This window comes from Acartia tonsa, chromosome 5 (assembly GCF_053477335.1).
Source record: "Acartia tonsa isolate MP-2025a chromosome 5, ASM5347733v1, whole genome shotgun sequence".
In the NCBI taxonomy this organism is placed as follows: Eukaryota; Metazoa; Arthropoda; class Copepoda; order Calanoida; family Acartiidae; genus Acartia; species Acartia tonsa.
Genome location: NC_137264.1, coordinates 26,212,141 through 26,232,022, shown reverse-complemented (window position 1 = coordinate 26,232,022; position 19,882 = coordinate 26,212,141). Strand labels below are relative to the sequence as shown.

General features: G+C 32.8%; 1 protein-coding gene across 1 annotated transcript in view; it reads right to left on the bottom strand.

Annotated features, from left to right (window-relative positions):
• The window catches only part of hiw (MYC binding protein highwire), an 80,650-nt gene that overhangs the window by 10,929 nt on the left and 49,839 nt on the right, over positions 1-19,882 (bottom strand). Inside the window, exons 39-57 of the mRNA XM_080162517.1 lie at positions 19,391-19,475; positions 18,570-18,655; positions 15,559-15,705; positions 15,163-15,267; positions 14,685-14,952; positions 14,203-14,283; positions 13,754-13,830; positions 13,078-13,251; positions 12,485-12,655; positions 12,087-12,218; positions 11,503-11,659; positions 11,177-11,313; positions 10,353-10,469; positions 9,932-10,050; positions 9,646-9,750; positions 8,796-8,907; positions 8,358-8,485; positions 7,908-8,052; positions 2,020-2,525 (exon numbers count right to left, since the gene is read on the bottom strand). Coding sequence (XP_080018643.1) covers positions 2,020-2,525; positions 7,908-8,052; positions 8,358-8,485; positions 8,796-8,907; positions 9,646-9,750; positions 9,932-10,050; positions 10,353-10,469; positions 11,177-11,313; positions 11,503-11,659; positions 12,087-12,218; positions 12,485-12,655; positions 13,078-13,251; positions 13,754-13,830; positions 14,203-14,283; positions 14,685-14,952; positions 15,163-15,267; positions 15,559-15,705; positions 18,570-18,655; positions 19,391-19,475 — 2,852 coding nt within the window. The remainder of the gene's footprint in view (positions 1-2,019; positions 2,526-7,907; positions 8,053-8,357; positions 8,486-8,795; positions 8,908-9,645; positions 9,751-9,931; positions 10,051-10,352; positions 10,470-11,176; positions 11,314-11,502; positions 11,660-12,086; positions 12,219-12,484; positions 12,656-13,077; positions 13,252-13,753; positions 13,831-14,202; positions 14,284-14,684; positions 14,953-15,162; positions 15,268-15,558; positions 15,706-18,569; positions 18,656-19,390; positions 19,476-19,882) is intronic.

The window sequence follows — 19,882 nt, the reverse complement described above, 5'->3', positions numbered from 1 at the left end:
AAAATAATATGCAAATCCAAAACAAAGCAATAAAAAAGTTTTTTTGGCACTTTTCTCCACTTTTAAAGATTAATTCTGATAAACCAATAATTTTTTAAGGGATTTATGCATTAATTATTATGAAATATAGTATAAGGTAGAAATTAATGATTTTTCTAAATAAGAAATGTTTGAAAAAAATAAATTCGATCCCTATTACTTTAGAGGACAGCTTGCTGACCCCCAGTTTTATGGATGACACTAATTAAATGTTAAAGATAAAAATTACCCTGAAAAGTATACAAAAATGTTTTTTTTATGTGTTAAAAAAATTCATTTTAAATTCTTGATTTTGAGGTTGATGACCTTTAAGATGCTCCTATTGGTGGTGATGGTGAGCCAAATGTTATCAAAGTGCATGTCCATGATGACAACTTATATATTAAACTATGATCCAATTTTTGTAGTCATAGCAGCCTCCAGCCCAGCATTATTAAAAAAGAAAAGAATTGCAATTTTATTTACTCCAATTCATAAAGTGAATACTGTAGTTTTTAGGAGATGGTTATAATTCTTGTCGGAAGGCTCCATTGGAGGCTGCTAAAATTCAGGGAGTAAAGGAGGGGACAATGGGCAATTAATTCAATTTGAGAGTTTTTGAAGAAAGGCCATGAAAACCAGAATAATCCCGAAAATATGGTGGAAATTGTAAAGTGATTGTTGATTAAATCTAGAAAACCATAAACTAAGAAAAAAGTTCTAAGAAAAAAAGCAATTATTTGAAAATAAGATTACCAGTATTACAGACTGACATAACCATTCTGTAATTAATTACTAGAAATATCTCCCTGGATCTCTTCAGATGACATGGAAAAAGAAAAGAGATTTTGGGGCAAGTGATGTGAACACGGAAAAAAGGGGCAGGCAGGCGTGTAGCTGAATGAGCAAGTATATGACCCGCACGCCTTCCTGCCCCTTTTTATCCTGTTTATTTCCCTTTCTCGTATACTTTTTAAAAGGAGGTGGGGATGAAGGGAGTGAAATATAGTATTGGAGGAGGGCCGTGTATTTATATTTGAACTACTCTCTGTCTGCAAAACTATATATATTCAAAACTAACATAGCGAGTAACGGCATTTCTTGCGCAAGTCCCCAAACTCAGTCAGAAACTGCTAAATTCTTGCACATTCCCTTTAAGCCAGACCCCAAAGTCTGAGACTCCTAAAGATTAAATATTCGATTCATTGTCCCCTCCCTTACTCCCTGGCTAAGACTACAAAAAATTGTACATAGGATAATAGACAAGTTGTTGTAATGGACATGCACTTTGATAACATTTGGCTCACCATCACCACCAACAGGAGCATCTTAAAGGTCATCATCCTCAATCAATGTTTTAAAAAGAATTTTTTTAACACATAAACAAACATTTTTGTATACTTTTCAGGGTAATTTTTATCTGTAACATTTATTTAGGTTCATCCATAAAACTGGGGTTAAGCAGCTGTCTTCTAAAGTGATAGGGATCAAATTTATTTTTTTCAAACATTTCTTATTTAGAAAAATCATTAATTTCTACCTTATACTATATTTCATAATAATTAATGCATAAATCCCTTATAAACTTATTAATTTATCAGAATCAATCTTTAAAAGTGGAGAAAAGTGCCAAAAATTCTTTTTTTATTGCTTTGTTTTGGATTTGCATATTATTTTTGTTCACCAGTATTTCCCCCAAATGCTTTGAGATCTTGAGCTTTATTGGTGCTGATTATTAAAAAAATAACAGTGGAATTTTGTAACTAAAAGATGCATCTATATTTCATATTTATTGTAAAATCATCCTAAATGAATAATAAGGCTGCTATTTTGATAATTCAGATTTGCATATTATGTTTGTTCGGGGTTTAGGTACCATTTAAATTTAAAATGTTAAAAGTAAATCCAAAAATACTTTACAATGATTATATTTCTTTCTTTCATCTAGATACCATTTAAATTTAAAATGTTAAAAGTAAATCAAAAAAATACTTTGCAGGAATATTTAATAAGTTTTTTTTCCTTGGCAGATCCAACTTGATCAGTGACTGCTGCACCAGCAGCCACAGCCGCTGCGCTGCTACCAGCAACAGCTGCCGAACCAATAACAGCCGAAGCTCCACCTACATTTTGCATAAGCGACAGCTCCCAATCGTCTCTTAAACAGCTGGCCTCCTTTGCAATAGCATTTACTATATGTGAACATACTTGCTTCTGCAAATGGCTTAATTTTGATCTTGAAAAAAGTATTCCTACTACATGTTCTTTTAAGTCATTGCCATCAACATTATCCAAGTTATTGACAGTTGCATTCTTTTCAACGTCTGCCTCCAGCAATTTACCAAAGACTTGCCCAGTAATGAGGCGAAAAACGCGCAAAGTTTCAGTTTCACAGTTAGCTTGCTGGATGCGCTGCGAGTCTGCTCGGTTGGGTAGGTAAGGTGAAGGAAAGTCGTTGGCTTTTCCAATTAATTTGATTTGACGTAGGCGTACAGTATTGTCAGGACCTTAATAAAAATTATTACAAAAAAGTTAATGTTTAAGAAATAAAGTTGTTAGGAAAAAAATTTATTGAAATACAGGGATAGAACTATCGACAAATTATTAATCTTTTGTTTAATTTATATACGTGTTTATTCAGTGTGTGAGAGGCTGAAAGACGGATTCTGAAATTTCTTGCGGCTTGCTTAACTGGTTTTCTCATTACCCTATTAATGAATGGGAATTAGTCAATATAAATTGGATCATGGAAAGAAAACAAAGTCATTCCTAATTAGGACAGAAGTCACTGGAAATTGATCTAAGGAAGGCTACTTATGTCCTTCATCTAACAAAATCTAACTTAAGGGAGGTGACTTATGTCCTTTGTCTGACAAATTCTTACATTAGGAAGGCTGCTTATGTCCTTCATCTTGCAAAACATAGTAAATTCTTACAAAACATAGCAAATTCTTGCAAAACATTGCAAATTCTTACAAAACATAGCAAATTCTTGCAAAACATAGCTTTTCTGTCCTTCACATAGCTAATTCTTGCAAAACATAGCAAATTCTTACAAAACATAGCAAATTCTTGCAAAACATTGCAAATTCTTACAAAACATAGCAAATTCTTGCAAAACATAGCCAATTCTTACAAAACATAGCAAATTCTTGCATAACCTAGCAAATTCTTGCAAAACATAGCAAATTCTTGCAAAACATAGCAAATTCTTGCAAAACATAGCAAATTCTTGCAAAACATAGCAAATTCTTGCAAAACATAGCAAATTCTTGGAAAACTTAGCTTTTCTGTCCTTCACATAGCTAATTCTTACAAAACATAGCAAATTCTTGCAAAACATAGCAAATTCTTACAAAACATAGCAAATTCTTGCATAACATAGCAAATTCTTGCAAAACATAGCAAATTCTTGCAAAACATAGCTAATTCTTGCAAAACATAGCAAATTCTTGGAAAACTTAGCTTTTCTGTCCTTCACATAGCTAATTCTTGCAAAACATAGCAAATTCTTACAAAACATAGCAAATTATTGCAAAACATTGCAAATTCTTACAAAACATAGCAAATTCTTGCAAAACATAGCTAATTCTTGCAAAACATAGCAAATTCTTGCAAAACATAGCTAATTCTTGCAAAACATAGCAAATTCTTGCAAAACATTGCAAATTCTTGCAAAACATAGCTAATTCTTGCAAAACATAGCAAATTCTTACAAAACATAGCAAATTCTTACAAAACATAGCAAATTCTTGCAAAACATAGCAAATTCTTGCAAAACATAGCAAATTCTTACAAAACATAGCAAATTCTTGCAAAACATAGCAACTTCTTACAAAACATAGCAAATATTTGAAAAACTTAGCTTTTCTGTCCTTCACATAGCTAATTCTTGCAAAACATAGCAAATTCTTACAAAACATAGCAAATTCTTGCAAAACATTGCAAATTCTTACAAAACATAGCAAATTCTTGCAAAACATAGCAAATTCTTACAAAACATAGCAAATTCTTGCAAAACATAGCAAATTCTTACAAAACATAGTAAATTCTTGGAAAACTTAGCTTTTCTGTCCTTCACATAGCTAATTCTTGCAAAACATAGCAAATTCTTGCAAAACATTGCAAATTCTTACAAAACATAGCAAATTCTTGCAAAACATAGCTAATTCTTGCAAAACATAGCAAATTCTTGCAAAACATAGCAAATTCTTACAAAACATAGCAAATTCTTGCATAACATAGCAAATTCTTGCAAAACATAGCAAATTCTTGCAAAACATAGCTAATTCTTGCAAAACATAGCAAATTCTTGGAAAACTTAGCTTTTCTGTCCTTCACATAGCTAATTCTTGCAAAACATAGCAAATTCTTACAAAACATAGCAAATTATTGCAAAACATTGCAAATTCTTACAAAACATAGCAAATTCTTGCAAAACATAGCTAATTCTTGCAAAACATAGCAAATTCTTGCAAAACATAGCTAATTCTTGCAAAACATAGCAAATTCTTGCAAAACATTGCAAATTCTTGCAAAACATAGCTAATTCTTGCAAAACATAGCAAATTCTTACAAAACATAGCAAATTCTTACAAAACATAGCAAATTCTTGCAAAACATAGCAAATTCTTGCAAAACATAGCAAATTCTTACAAAACATAGCAAATTCTTGCATAACATAGCAACTTCTTACAAAACATAGCAAATTCTTGAAAAACTTAGCTTTTCTGTCCTTCACATAGCTAATTCTTGCAAAACATAGCAAATTCTTACAAAACATAGCAAATTCTTGCAAAACATTGCAAATTCTTACAAAACATAGCAAATTCTTGCAAAACATAGCAAATTCTTACAAAACATAGCAAATTCTTGCAAAACATAGCAAATTCTTACAAAACATAGTAAATTCTTGGAAAACTTAGCTTTTCTGTCCTTCACATAGCTAATTCTTGCAAAACATAGCAAATTCTTGCAAAACATTGCAAATTCTTACAAAACATAGCAAATTCTTGCAAAACATAGCTAATTCTTGCAAAACATAGCAAATTCTTGCAACACATAGCAAATTCTTGCAAAACATATCAAATTCTTGCAAAACATAGCAAATTCTTGCAAAACATAGCAAATTCTTACAAAACATAGCAAATTCTTGCAAAACGTAGCAAATTCATACAATGAGAGTCCCAAACTCAAAAACAAATTTTCAGCGCGATCCGACCACCGGTTCTTGAGATATGGTGACCTGGTGTCCTTGGTACCGACTGTAAGATTTGGGAAATGGTTCGAATCCTTAGCAAATTCTTGCAAAACATTGCAAATTCTTGCAAAACATAGCTAATTCTTGCAAAACATAGCAAATTCTTGCAAAACATTGCAAATTCTTGCAAAACATAGCTAATTCTTGCAAAACATAGCAAATTCTTACAAAACATAGCAAATTCTTACAAAACATAGCAAATTCTTGCAAAACATAGGAAGTTCTTGCAAAATATAGCAAATTCTTGCAATAAGGGTTCCAAACTCAAAAACAAATTTTCAGCGCTATCAGACCACCAGTTCTTGAGATACGGTGACCTGGTGTCCTTGGTACCAACATGAAGATTTGGGAAATGGTTCAAATCCTTAGTAAAAAGTCCAAAAATATTTTGACACTTTTTTTTTGAAGAAAAAATACCCAGGTGACACCAAGCGTACCTTCTAAGTGTCACAGAATTTTTGGACTTAGCCATATTTACTAAGGATTCAAACCATTTCCCAAATCTTACCATCGGTACCAAGGACACCAGGTCACCATATCTCAAGAACCGATGGTCGGATCGCGCTAAAAATTTGTTTTTGAGTTTGGGACCCTCATTGTATAAATTTGCTATGTTTTGCAAGAATTTGCTATGTGTAGGACAAAAAAGCTAAGTTTTGCAAGAATTTGCTATGTTTTGCAAGAATTAGCTATGTGAAGGACAGAAAAGCTAAGTTTTCTAAGAATTTGCTATGTTTTGCAAGAATTTGCTATGTTTTGCAAGAATTTGCTATGTTTTGCAAGAATTTGCTATGTTATGCAAGAATTTGCTATGTTTTGTAAGAATTTGCTATGTTTTGCAAGAATTTGCTATGTTTTGTAAGAATTTGCTATGTTTTGCAAGAATTAGCTATGTGAAGGACAGAAAAGCTAAGTTTTTCAAGAATTTGCTATGTTTTGTAAGAAGTTGCTATGTTTTGCAAGAATTTGCTATGTTTTGTAAGAATTTGCTATGTTTTGCAAGAATTTGCTATGTGTTGCAAGAATTTGCTATGTTTTGCAAGAATTAGCTATGTTTTGCAAGAATTTGCTATGTGAAGGACAGAAAAGCTAAGTTTTCCAAGAATTTGCTATGTTTTGCAAGAATTTGCTATGTTTTGCAAGAATTTGCTATGTTTTGCAAGAATTTGCTATGTTTTGTAAGAATTTGCTATGTTTTGCAAGAATTAGCTATGTTTTGCAAGAATTTGCAATGTTTTGCAAGAGTTTGCTATGTTTTGCAAGAATTAGCTATGTTTTGCAAGAATTTGCTATGTTTTGTAAGAATTTGCTATGTTTTGCAAGAATTTGCTATGTTTTGTAAGAATTTGCTATGTTTTGCAAGAATTTGCTATGTTTTGTAAGAATTTGCTATGTTTTGCAAGAATTTGCTATGTTTTGCAAGAATTTGCAATGTTTTGCAAGAATTTGCTATGTTTTGTAAGAATTTGCTATGTTTTGCAAGAATTTGCTATGTTTTGTAAGAATTTGCTATGTTTTGCAAGAATTTGCTATGTTTTGCAAGAATTAGCTATGTTTTGTAAGAATTTGCTATGTTTTGCAAGAATTTGCTATGTTTTGCAAGAATTTGCTATGTTTTGCAAGAATTAGCTATGTTTTGTAAGAATTTGCTATGTTTTGCAAGAATTAGCTATGTTTTGCAAGAATTTGCAATGTTTTGCAAGAGTTTGCTATGTTTTGCAAGAATTAGCTATGTTTTGCAAGAATTTGCTATGTTTTGTAAGAATTTGCAATGTTTTGCAAGAATTTGCTATGTTTTGCAAGAATTTGCTATGTTTTGTAAGAATTTGCTATGTTTTGCAAGAATTTGCTATGTTTTGTAAGAATTTGCTATGTTTTGCAAGAATTAGCTATGTGAAGGACAGAAAAGCTAAGTTTTCCAAGAATTTGCTATGTTTTGCAAGAATTTGCTATGTTTTGCAAGAATTTGCTATGTTTTGCAAGAATTTGCTATGTTTTGTAAGAATTTGCTATATTTTGCAAGAATTTGCTATGTTTTGCAAGAATTTGCTATGTTTTGCAAGAATTTGCTATGTTTTGCAAGAATTAGCTATGTGAAGGACAGAAAAGCTAAGTTTTCCAATATTTTGCTATGTGATAGACCAAAAACCAATTTTATGCAAGATTTTGCTATGTGAATGATCAAAAAGCTAGGTTTTGTGAGGTGAAGGGAGGCTACTTATGTCCTCAATCTTGCAAAATCTTTGTTAAGGGAGGCATGTTATGCCCTTCATCTAACAAATTCTCACAAGAGGAAAGCTACTTATGTCCTTCCTAGGAAGGTGACTTCTGTCCTAATTTAGGAATGACTTTGTTTTCTTTCCATGATCCAAAATTATTACAAAAAAGTTAATGTTTAAGAAATAAAGTTGTTAGGAAAAAAATTTATTGAAATACAGGGATAGAACTATCGACAAATTATTAATCTTTTGTTTAATTTATATACGTGTTTATTCAGTGTGTGAGAGGCTGAAAGACGGATTCTGAAATTTCTTGCGGCTTGCTTAACTGGTTTTCTCATTACCCTATTAATGTATGGGAATTAGTCAATATAAATACATATATATACCTTCTCAAGTATCTAGATTACCTTTAATTTCTACAGCAAGCAGATGATTATCTGAGTCTGCTAGGAAGCAAGTTAACCAGCCTGCAAACTTGGAATCAACCTCCATAGTCTTCACTATTGACAGATCATCCGCGGATTTTCCAGATTTAAATACCAGCGTTCCCACCTTAAAATAAAATTTACTTGTGTCAGAACTCCGTACCGACCACTCATATTAAAAGCAGTTATGAAGATTTTCGAATGTTAAATATAAGCAAATCAATTGCACTTCTCCATAAAATAAATCTAGGTGGCTTCAGTTCAAGGTTACGTTTCAAATTCCTAAATTTAGTAAACATGGAATTTGTCTCAATTTCGCCACTATTAAGATCATTCGATCAAAGAGTTAAGCAACATCCTAAACATTGGTCTTATAATCTCTTTAAAAGTTATTTACCTATATTAATATTGTATCAGTAATTGAAAACTTACTTTATTTCCAATATCTCTCCCATTATCAACGTGTATTGAGATTGACTTGGGATGAATAGCTGGCTGACATTTGATGGTTACACACTTGGTCTTGTTTCTATCTTCATCTCCACTCTCCCAGAAAGTTTCTGATCAAAAATTCATTGTACTTTTACATGTTAAAGTTTTTATATAAATCTTATGGTCTATTTTTAAATATAACGGGCAAAGGACACTTGATTAATGTAATATAAAGTTAATATTCTAAGTAATACAAATTCAGTAATAAGTATTTCATAAATCCGACAGATATGGTGTGAATTCACTTCCTATTATCAAAGCCGCATTTTAACGTGAAGGGGTGTTTAATGATGAGAGTGGTCTTTTACAATTCTAGCGCCTAGATAATATTTTGTATTGAAGTGAATGAACTCTGAATTAAATATGTAAATGTGTAACCTGTGCTGCCATCAGTTAGACTGGGTAGCATAGAAGGTCTGGAGGAAACAGAAATATCCGCCATACTTGTCATATCATTCCAGTGCTCTACCCCTGCTCCCACTCCATTACTCTGAATATATTATGTTTCCTTTAGTCATGTAAAGATACGAGATTATGATGCATAAAGAATTTTTTAATATAAGCTACATTAACTAATATTTCTTTCTTTCATCTAGATACCATTTAAATTTAAAATGTTAAAAGTAAATCAAAAAAATACTTTGCAGGAATATTTAATAAGTTTTTTTTCCTTGGCATATCCAACTTGATCAGTGACTGCTGCACCAGCAGCCACAGCCGCTGCGCTGCTACCAGCAACAGCTGCCGAACCAATAACAGCCGAAGCTCCACCTACATTTTGCATAAGCGACAGCTCCCAATCGTCTCTTAAACAGCTGGCCTCCTTTGCAATAGCATTTACTATATGTGAACATACTTGCTTCTGCAAATGGCTTAATTTTGATCTTGAAAAAAGTATTCCTACTACATGTTCTTTTAAGTCATTGCCATCAACATTATCCAAGTTATCTATTAATATGGCAAGTAATATGTTTTATCAAAACCCCAGTATAACAAAGCTACTTGAAAGGCGTAGGGGGGAATCAATCTTCATATTATAGATATAAAATTTTTGATTGCTAGTACCAAGTTTCTTTTTTTGTAATCTTGAAATGTATTTCTCCCCTTTGAATTGAAAAAAGGCAAGGAATAATAGGAAAAGAGCTCCTGCCAAGGAATAAACAAAAGTTGAAGATAGGTTTACTAAGTTATATTAGATACTATACCAAAAAAGGGTTTGAAGTGTTACCTTGACAGCCTGATTTGTGAGACCCACACCAAGAACAGTGTTTTCTATATTCTCCAAGTTATCTGACTCACTTCGAGATAGTATCTTACTAATGGTTGAGAAAACCTAAGACAAAAATAAAAAAAGTTAAAATTTAGTTACTAATATACATTTCTTACATTAAAGGCTGTTATTTGAGTTCATAACGGATGGCTTATACATATGTTACCATCTAAGTTTTTCCAGAAAATTAACCAAAATCCTTGAAATTACGAAAAAAATAAAAATTATACCAGAAAGTTTTTACCTGACTTTGATGTAAGAAGGCATGATCTGAAGGCCAGAACTTGATGGAAAAGCATGAAACAGCCGCCTGTTGGACAGCTGAACCCAATGGCAACAAAAGCATCAAATCAGATATGGTCTATATAAATCATTTTTTGTATTTATTGCACAATTGATATTTTTAGAATTGTACTAATAATCTAATAAACTATTCTTATTTTTGAAACTTGTTATCTAATTAGAAACTAATGAAAATGTTTTAAGATTCATTTAAACAAATAAATGTTTGTTGAACCATTTCATACATTTTAAACTTGTTATATATATTTCATTCTCTTCACTACGTATCTTCATTTCTTTTCGCTATATTATTTAGATTCAAATCTTTCATTACGACTGCGTCCGTTATCCTGATAATAAAGTACAACAATGTAAATATCCCTGAAGAAGAATGTGAAATGTGGAGGGGAGAGTTTTAACAGCTCCGCCCACCAGAGTTAAATCACTGAGGGGATGCTCAAAACCAACTTCACAATCTTTACCGCCAGTTGTTCCTTCGCCTAAAATAATCAACTATTAATTTATCTGTGTAAATAAATAAAATCACTAATAAAAATAGATTGGCCTTAAAAGAAAACACAGTAAATTCTCTTAAATATTTAGGTAAGAAATAAGTTACGCTAATCATTAATGATGTCCCATATTTTAGGCAGTAACATGACCCATAATTAAGATCACACAAACTGTAAATACATATATAGAAACTTACAAAGCCAAAGATTAAATACAGCTGCCAACATATAACTGCCAGGACGTACATGATAAGTCAGCTGATTTGTGTCTATGTGACGTTCTAATGGACTGGGTGTATCATAGCGAACTAATCCATCTTCCTGCTGTCAGAACAAGCTTTTTATAATGAGAGGTGAGTGAGTTTTGCCATATTAGTTAATGTTATAATCACTTTAATACTTAATACTATAGTACAATTCTAATGAAATATCATCTAAAGATAGATTGGTGAAGCAAAAAAAACTAGTTTGTATAAAACCTAATTTTATTGGGATGTTTAAACAAGTACCGCAATCTGGACCCATTTAGGACTAAATTAATTTCTAGAAGTAAAATCTTATCCGTTTCAAATAAATCTGCCAATTCTTAGATATATTTGAAATAAATATCCACCCTGATTTTGCAATAAGTGCTCAGGATTAATATCCCTTTATCTAAATCATCTTAATTAAACCCTTTGTAAAGAGAACTATACCTCCTGTCTCTACTCCATCTTTATCCTCCTTGAAGCTGACCACTTTCTTATTATTGGAAGTTGAGTGAACACTCTTCTCTAGAGAAGATATGAGGCACCAGAGAAGGTCGTGGATACACACTGGTTGAGTCACAGATCTAAATAAAAAAATGGTAAATGTAATGGTTGTTAAAACTTAAATTATTAAGATACCAAGCAGTTAACTAGAACTATTGACAAGAATATCGAACAGATTCGGTCTGACTGCTATTAGACACAAATGTTTACTTTATGTTTGTCAACAAATGTTTTAAAATCTGCTAATTAACAAGAAATCAAAACTGTACCTTAAAAGCCAGTTAAAAGCTTGCATAGCATAAACTCTGCAAACAGCCTTTCTGAGGGTCAGCTTCATGGCCATCTGGAGCGCCTCCAGGTCGTTCCATCTCATCAGGAAGGAGATGACCGGAGATTCAAATAGTTTAGATGAGATAGGGCCCTGTTAATGTGTTGTTCAATTTTATATATAATCCATAATAAAAGCATAAAAGGTAAAACATAAAACTTTTTAACCAAGGTTGGAAAAAACCGATTAAAAAAAATATTGATATGTACTCCTTATATGAAAATAAAGGATGTCTTTGTGTATGTGTTTGTTTGTACCATAGGATATCGTTAACCGCTGTTCCGATTTGGTTCTCCCTCAAAATGTGGCTTTTCATGGGCCATGGGAAAGTTAATAACTATTTTGGAGGAGGGTAAGAACATCCTCCCAAAATAGTGAAAAATTAATAAACAGTTTGATTTCATGTTTTATATTGTCAACCTTGTTTTTAACAAATCTTATAAACAGCAGTATTTTGGCGTACATTTTAAGTACATCACTAGTAAAAACTTTATAGTTATTTAAAACACAACCAACATTCCTGTTCAAATAACTTTTTCCAAGCTGGTGAAGTATGTGAAAGAAAATCTGCATTGCCACCCACAGCATAATCTTCATAGCTGGAGTTTCTTGTGCGTGCTTTGCTACCACCTGTTTCTTTGCTGGTTGATCTAGAACCTGACAATTTTTACAATGTATTAATAAGGCTATAAAGAAGAACATAATTTTTAGCCTCTAGAGGACTAACTAACCGAGCATAGTAATAAGTTGAATCTGTTTTATCTTTTGGCCACAGCATTCCACCTACTTTAGGTAACTAGTTTTGACGCTGTGCTGTGCCGATATTTGAACATATCACCTTCCCGACAAAGATCTGACGCGCTACTTAGCTACAGTCGCGGGTTAGTACTTAATATTTACTGAATATAAAGAAAATTTGTTACCTGCCCCACTTCCTCCTATAGAAACTGATCGCTGAAATTTATTTCTCCGGCGTACACATGTGTCAGCAGCAGTCTGACCGTCACCAGCAAACTCAACAGGAGGTTCTATTTGAGATGGATAGTCCATAATACCACCGCTAGAGGACTCTTTCGGCTTTTCTCCGCTTGTCCCTAATATTAGAACATAAACTAAATATTACTAAAAAGTTTATTGTTTCCTAATTACTTTGTAAAGAATGATTAGTTGAAGAAAAGAAAAAGTTATTTGAATAAGTACCAAAACAAAAAAGGTTATCAGTAAATCCACACATGAATAGGAGAAAAATTATATGCCTGTGTTTTAAAACTGTATTTATTCAAGTTATAAAGGGTGTGTGGTTAGGTCGCTCGCTTAGCCTAACATTTATGTTAAAGTGTTGATAGCTAGTCTACCAATATCATCACTAAAGATTTTGATAGGTATAAATTCTCCAATCCCTGCATGTCTTACACTTAAGTTCCAAAACTTAAGCAAGGTCCTTAACAACCAATGATTTATCTAACGTAAATAATAATGTATTTAAGGATTAAAAATAAACCTAAAACCTCATTACCTGAGCTGGAAGTACTTGGTTGAGGAGTAGATGTCGATGGCGCAGCTGTTCCAGGAACAATTTTACTGGTGGTTGCAGTTGTAGTGGGAGCTGTCACAACAGAAGAAGATTTGATCTCCTCTAAATCTTCCTCTGGTATAGATCTTCTCATTGGATATTCCCAGTCAGGAGCATCTAAATAAATATTTCTTATATTTTATTTTGAGTGTAGCTTCAAATCTAGTGACACTCCCAAACAATATCCCAAACTGGCCATGACTAATACTAAAATTCCTACTTATTGTTCACTTTTCCCTTGACGAAAACTTGCTTGAAATGACACACATACACATCCAGCTACATTAGGAAAATTTATTTCGAAGCAAATATAGACAAAATTATTGTAAACACCGTACATACACGGTAAATCGTAAAAAAAAACATACTATTTTAATTTTACCTTTTTAGTTGGACAAAAAGTTAAACTATAGAAACAAATCAATTGTGTTTTTGCGGTTTTCTAATATGTAAAATCTTATATAATTAAACAGAAATTTTCATCTTTATAAAAGAAGGTTATATGAAAAACAATATACCTAACTTTGGGTGATACATTATTATTATAGTCTAACATTGTTCCTACTTTTAGCTTTCTCTATGCATAATTTATTTCTAAAATATTTTGCCGGGTACAAACCTTGAATACGTCCTTCAAGAAGTAGCTCATCGTTTAATTGTTTTAGTTCAGATCCCATGCTGAGAATATCCAAACATCTAAAACCATAAATAACTATATATAAATTGCTATGAAGCTTACGTTTTTTAAGAGTACGGTGAACGCTTACGGGCTTAAGCTAGGCTTATCAAAGCTTTGTTGAAACCTCTAAAATTGACTGAGATTTGGAGCAAGACAGGTAAGACAGATTTGGACTTCCGTATGATTAATAGATAAAGCTGAAATGAATAATATTACTTAAATAGTTTTTTCATACTATTTAAACTACTTAGAGAATTGTTTCGTCTACAATCCATTGGCAACAGGTGGTTAAATGAAAGGTTTTTAAAAAACTTGTATGGGACAGACTAGGTAGACACAACTCCGACAACAAAAGCGTCGTGTGTATATTAGTGTATAGTTTCTATTACCTGAATGGAACAAAAGGGAAGGCTCCAGGATCTCCAGGTACAAGTTCTGTAACGGTCTCCAACTCGTTATCTACAGTTCGCCTGGAAAAAAAAAATATTCAATTCTTCAAATCATTCCATAATGTTTGTTGTAAAATATCTGTAAAATATAATAAATTGTGGTTTTACATTTTTTTGACTAGCAAGCAAAATCTTGGAGGCTATAGACAATCCTGCTGAAACTTCGTGTAAATAATAATTTTTAGACTGGATTATCCTCATTTTCAGACAATACCAGAATCCTATTTTGTGGAAAGTGCTTCTGGTTTCTAACTTCTATCTGAAGAACCATTTTCATTTAGTAAAAAGAGGAATAATCAACGTCTTAATTTTCCACAATAAAAAGCTTAAAACTATTTGTAGCTTGAATTAAAAAAATAAGAGGTTTAAAATTGTCAACCATTTACAAGTCTTGTATCTGGTACTTTTTATATATTGTTTACCTGGAATGTTCTTCTTCTGTACTGGAAGCTAAATCCAGCAGGAACAAAGAATTAGCCTTCATAATCATGTGACAATCAAGGGGACCGACAGGAGAATTAGCTGTAGCATATGACAAGGACGCCAACATACTTGGTAGCGGAATCATCATGCTTTTCTTCTCTCTATCCTTGGCGGCTTTGTCCCCAGTTAACGAGTTGGAGAAGTTTTCGGCGTTCATTCTTGCCTTCTTCTTGTAGGATTCCCGGCAGATTTCACAGATTATGTATCCTGATATATACAAGAATATGAGGAAATATTATATTTAAAATGGAAAATAATCACATTGAAAATATTTGTTTAAAAACTGAAAACTAAATGGTTGGGGGTAAATTTAGAATGGGGGGGGGGGGGGGGGGTAATCGCCCCATCCCCCCCCCCCTTGGACGCCTATGGCTAAGGTTGTACACAACTACAATAAAATTTCCACTTTGTTCTTGCCTGAAGACGTGCCTCCACTTCCTCCCTCTCCACAGTTTCCTGTCCATCCCCCGCGGTACTGACCAGAAGAATCATAACCCTTGCCACCAGCTGAATCTCCGCATCCTAATGTAAAATAAAAGAATATTTAAATAGATCAAACAGTAATGATTTGTCATAAATACTCAATACGGGAATATTGTGGGTTGAAATAATTTTCAACAGGTGTTAGATCTGCAATAAACCTATACTTGAAACCCTATATCTCTTAATCACTCACTTGACCAAAAAATCAACAATTCTTTCAGCATTTAAAATATATTTAAATAACCGAAAATGCCTTTCTTTAATTTCATGTCTATTCTCTATCATCATGTATATTTCATAGTGTGTAATTGAATTCCATCTTAAACTCACCAGGATGTGCTATCTTCAAATGATAAGTAAGAGGAGGTTCGACAGGTATAGCACAGATATCACATGTCCAGGTATCACTGCAAATATTCTGCCAAGCACTGCTGGTACTACTCACATGGTAACGATCTTCTTTCACTTTGTCCCCTCCTTCATAAATAGTTTATATTGTCAAATAGATAATATTAAAACCCAATGACATATTGTCCATGTTGATCAACACTAATGTGTTCTTTGTTTAGGTAAAGAAGATTCAACATTAGCTGTCATTCAAAGTGCAAACAAAGTTACAATAATATATCTACAGATAACATTTCTTTAAATCAGCGTTTCGGAGCAGTTTGATTTTGGTGCGGCTCGACATATTTTTTTCCCCATAAAAAAAATATTTTTTATTTTTGACTTTTGAAGGTTTTAAAAGTTCAATTTTTGATAAAAATGGACTTGAAACACTTAAAAAGGGCATTTGCACAAGACAAAATAGAGTTACCAAATTATAATTTGTAAAAAAATCTCTTTTTTTATCTAGTCCGGAGCCGGAGCCGTTTTTAACGAAAATTACGGCTCCGGCAAAATATGGCGGCTTCACGACTCCCGGCTCCGAAACACAGAATGTCGTCTTACTTAGCTATTTTAATGATCTATAAGTCGGGTTATATCACAGAAATCAATGTAATAAGAAATCATAATATGGTACATGTTTCAGATCAAGCTTTTTAAAATGCGAGCTGAGTGAGTTTATGCCTTTATTTTTGCCAGAAATAGCACAGCATAAGAGTTTATATCCTTATACTAAAGTAACAGGATGTTTGTTTGTGTGTCTGTGTATCTGTGTGTCTGTACCGAAGGATCTCGCTAACCGCTGAACCGATTGGGTTCTCCTTAACAGGGTAGATTCTCATAGGTCCTGGGAAGGTTTATAACTATTTTGGGGGAGTGTACCACCACCCTCCCAAGAGAAATCACAATAAAATCGAAAAAAATTGAAATATTCCTGCCGCATAGTGTCGCTAGCGTATGAATGTCTCTACGTAGCGTAGTGGCGCTGCGTAGAGACATGGGCGTTATCCTCTTAGAATTTTTTTTTCAATTTTGAAAATTTGAGTACTCCCCCCCCCCCCCCCCCCCCCGACAACGACTAACAACTATTTTAGGTTAGGTTAGGTTTTAGGCTAGGGAGCCGAGCGCTGCGGCTAGGCAGGCAAGGGGGCCGAGCGCTGCGGCTAGGCAGACTAGGGAGCTGAGTGCTGCGGCCAGAGTTCATAGTTCGCTGTCGGGGAGGGGGGGGGGGAGGGGGGTACTCAAATTTTCAAATTGAAAAAAAAAATTCTAAAAGGATAATACCGAAACATGAATTTAACAGCTAATTGACCATAGACAAATTATTTCTCAAATTAGATATTTAAAATAAAAAAAAAACATTTAAATGCCACTAGAGGTCTCTAGGGGCGTTGCCACTAGTATATCATATGGTAACACAGAAGGAATGAAAGGGAGATATACATAAAAATAACGGCTTTACCGATAATTATCTTCAAAGTTTAAAATTAGTCCAGAGCAGGAAATTGTTTGATTTCTCTATTCTATCTCTCAATGTATAGATATATTTCAAGCTCATAAAGTCGTGTAGGTATAAAAAGTCTATACAAACAATCAACAACAAAAATAATAAAAAAATACAAACATGCTTTACATATTTACAGACATACGGAACGGAGTGAAGTATTCTGAGCTTTAAAAAACATGCTTTACGTGTTAAAAATAATTGTTGGATTACTCCCCCATCCCAACTCTTAGAAAAATACATTATTTATTGAACAAGGATGACAACATTCATAAGTAGCGAAGCACAAAAATTTTGGATGGAAATACGTAGAGGTAGATTTAAAGTGTATTTATTAAAATCAAGAATAGATTTATTGAAAAAAAACACGAAACCTTGTTTTATTTTGTATGATGAAGACGGTTAAAGTAAATTACATACTAGATGCACATAACAATGGGGAAAAAATATTTTGAAACTGTTATTGCAAAAAAGTTTAAAATTGGACCAAAACTACCAAAGATATGAGGAAATATGTCAAACATATAAAAATAGCCAAAAACCTGCTAATGCTAATGCTATCTTGGCCGCCATTGTTTCTTTTCTAAAAACGCCAGAAATTTAATTTCAATATCTTTAACTGAAAAACTTTTGAAAATTGAACCATAAACACCAAAGATATAGGTAAAAATGTGAAAAATATAAAAATAGCCAAAAACCTGCAAAAAGGCAGTCTGACTGTCATTGTTTTTTTCTTCAAATGACAGGAAATTTAATTTTGATATCTTTAACTGAAAAAATTTCGAAAATCGGACCATATACACCAAAGATATGGGGAAAAATGTGAAAAATATAAAAATAGTCAAAAACCTGCAAAAAGGCAGTCTGACTGTCATTGTTGTTTCTTCAAATGACGGGAAATTTAATTTTGATATCTTTAACTGAAAAAACTTAGAAATCGGACCATAAACACCAAAGATATGGGGAAAATTTGGAAAATATAAAAAATAGCCTAAAACCTACTAAAAAGCAGTCTGACTGCCATTGATGTTTTATAGTTAATTGTGCTTCCGAATGATAGAAATGTTGTCAAAAAATTTTAGCTCTCTATCTTTTATAGGAGCCGAGAAAATCACGTTTCCCCCAATTCATTAATTACGGACGGACAGACGGACATTGTGAATTATAGAGTAGCTTCGCTACTAAAAACAACTCTATATTCGAATATTCCAAAACTTTGAAGTAAATTAAAGGCAATAAAACAAAAGAGACTATGGGCGAAGGCGAAGAAGACACTTTTCGAAACCAAACATAAAACTCAGATTCGCCGCCGATTCTTCACAGTTCCAAATTGTACCTTAATAAAGCAACTAAACTTCAGTGCTGCAACTTATTTTTATGGTTGAGTATTTCTTTAGTTTTGTGTTCGGTTAAAAAAAGAATGTCTAATACAACTTCCTCCTATTCATACCTATAAGTGGTAGAACTGAGGAATCTCCTCTTGATTTAGAACTTTTAGAACTTGACTTAGACTTCTCTTTATTCCACTGGTTTAATCTTAATAAAAAATAAAAAAATAAAAAAAATCCCCAATGCCATAGAAATTACGAAAAATATGAAAAAAATTTCATCTATGAACACAAAAATCCCTTAAATCAACGGGAAATTTAATTTTGATACTATTACTCAAGGGATAGTTTCACGAAATGCATTTGAACTTAATTTAGTGAACCGCATATTTTTGGCTAGTTAATGGGTTTAACTATATTATATGGCATATATTTGAAAGAATTTCAATTTTCTACCACGTAGTTTTGAAAATATCAAGACTTGAAAATCGTCTTTTTGTGATATATGCAATTTAAAAAGACGATTTTCAAGTCTTGATATTTTAAAAACTACGTGGTAGAAAATTGAAATTCTTTCAAATATATGCCATATAAATATAGTTTAACCAATTAACCAGGAAAAATATGCGGTTCACTAAATTAAGTTCAAATGCCTTTCGTGAAACTAACCCTTTATTTTTGAAAAAACAGACCATAAGCACACAAGATATGTGGAAATCAATTTAAAAGTTTAAGCGACTAAAAAGCTGAATAAAAGCTGTCGGAAAGCCATTAATGTAGAATACTTAAAACTACTCCATAATACTGGGTATGTTTTCAAGAGACATCAGAGGTCCAGCTTTTGCAGAGATTGAGTAAATCTCATTTCTACCATAGCATTACTGACTGACAGACGGAAAGACATTGTGAATCATAGAATAGCTGCGCTACTAAATTGGTTTACCTTGACTGTGAAAGAATTGTATCCAAACAAGTGAGAACAATTCCTTCCCAAAGGATGACTAGCTGACCAAGAGTTTGGGGTAATCCTATAATAATACAATTTTTTTTATGCCTAACATAAAATAATATCTATGATACAAAGTAGTTTATTATAAAATATAACAAAGGGAGGTGTAGGTTGCGCTAAAAATCCGTAAAGGTTGTGAGTTTTAGGTAAAAAACAGTAGAAGAACGATGAAAATTAATGTCAACTTTAAAAAAAAATTTTTTTACCTATAGTTCTTTTCAATAAGAAATACACATATTTGGTAAAGGGGGGGGGGGGAAATGTGGTGACTCGTGCCACGACATACCAGCAATTTTATTTTGGGTGCTACTCCCTTAGTTTTGGAGATAATTGGGTGAAATCTTTTGGGCTGGGTCACTAATTACCCCAACTAGAGGTATCTTTCAAAAAAAACGGCGGCGGGTCCGCCGCTCCCGCCGTTCGCCG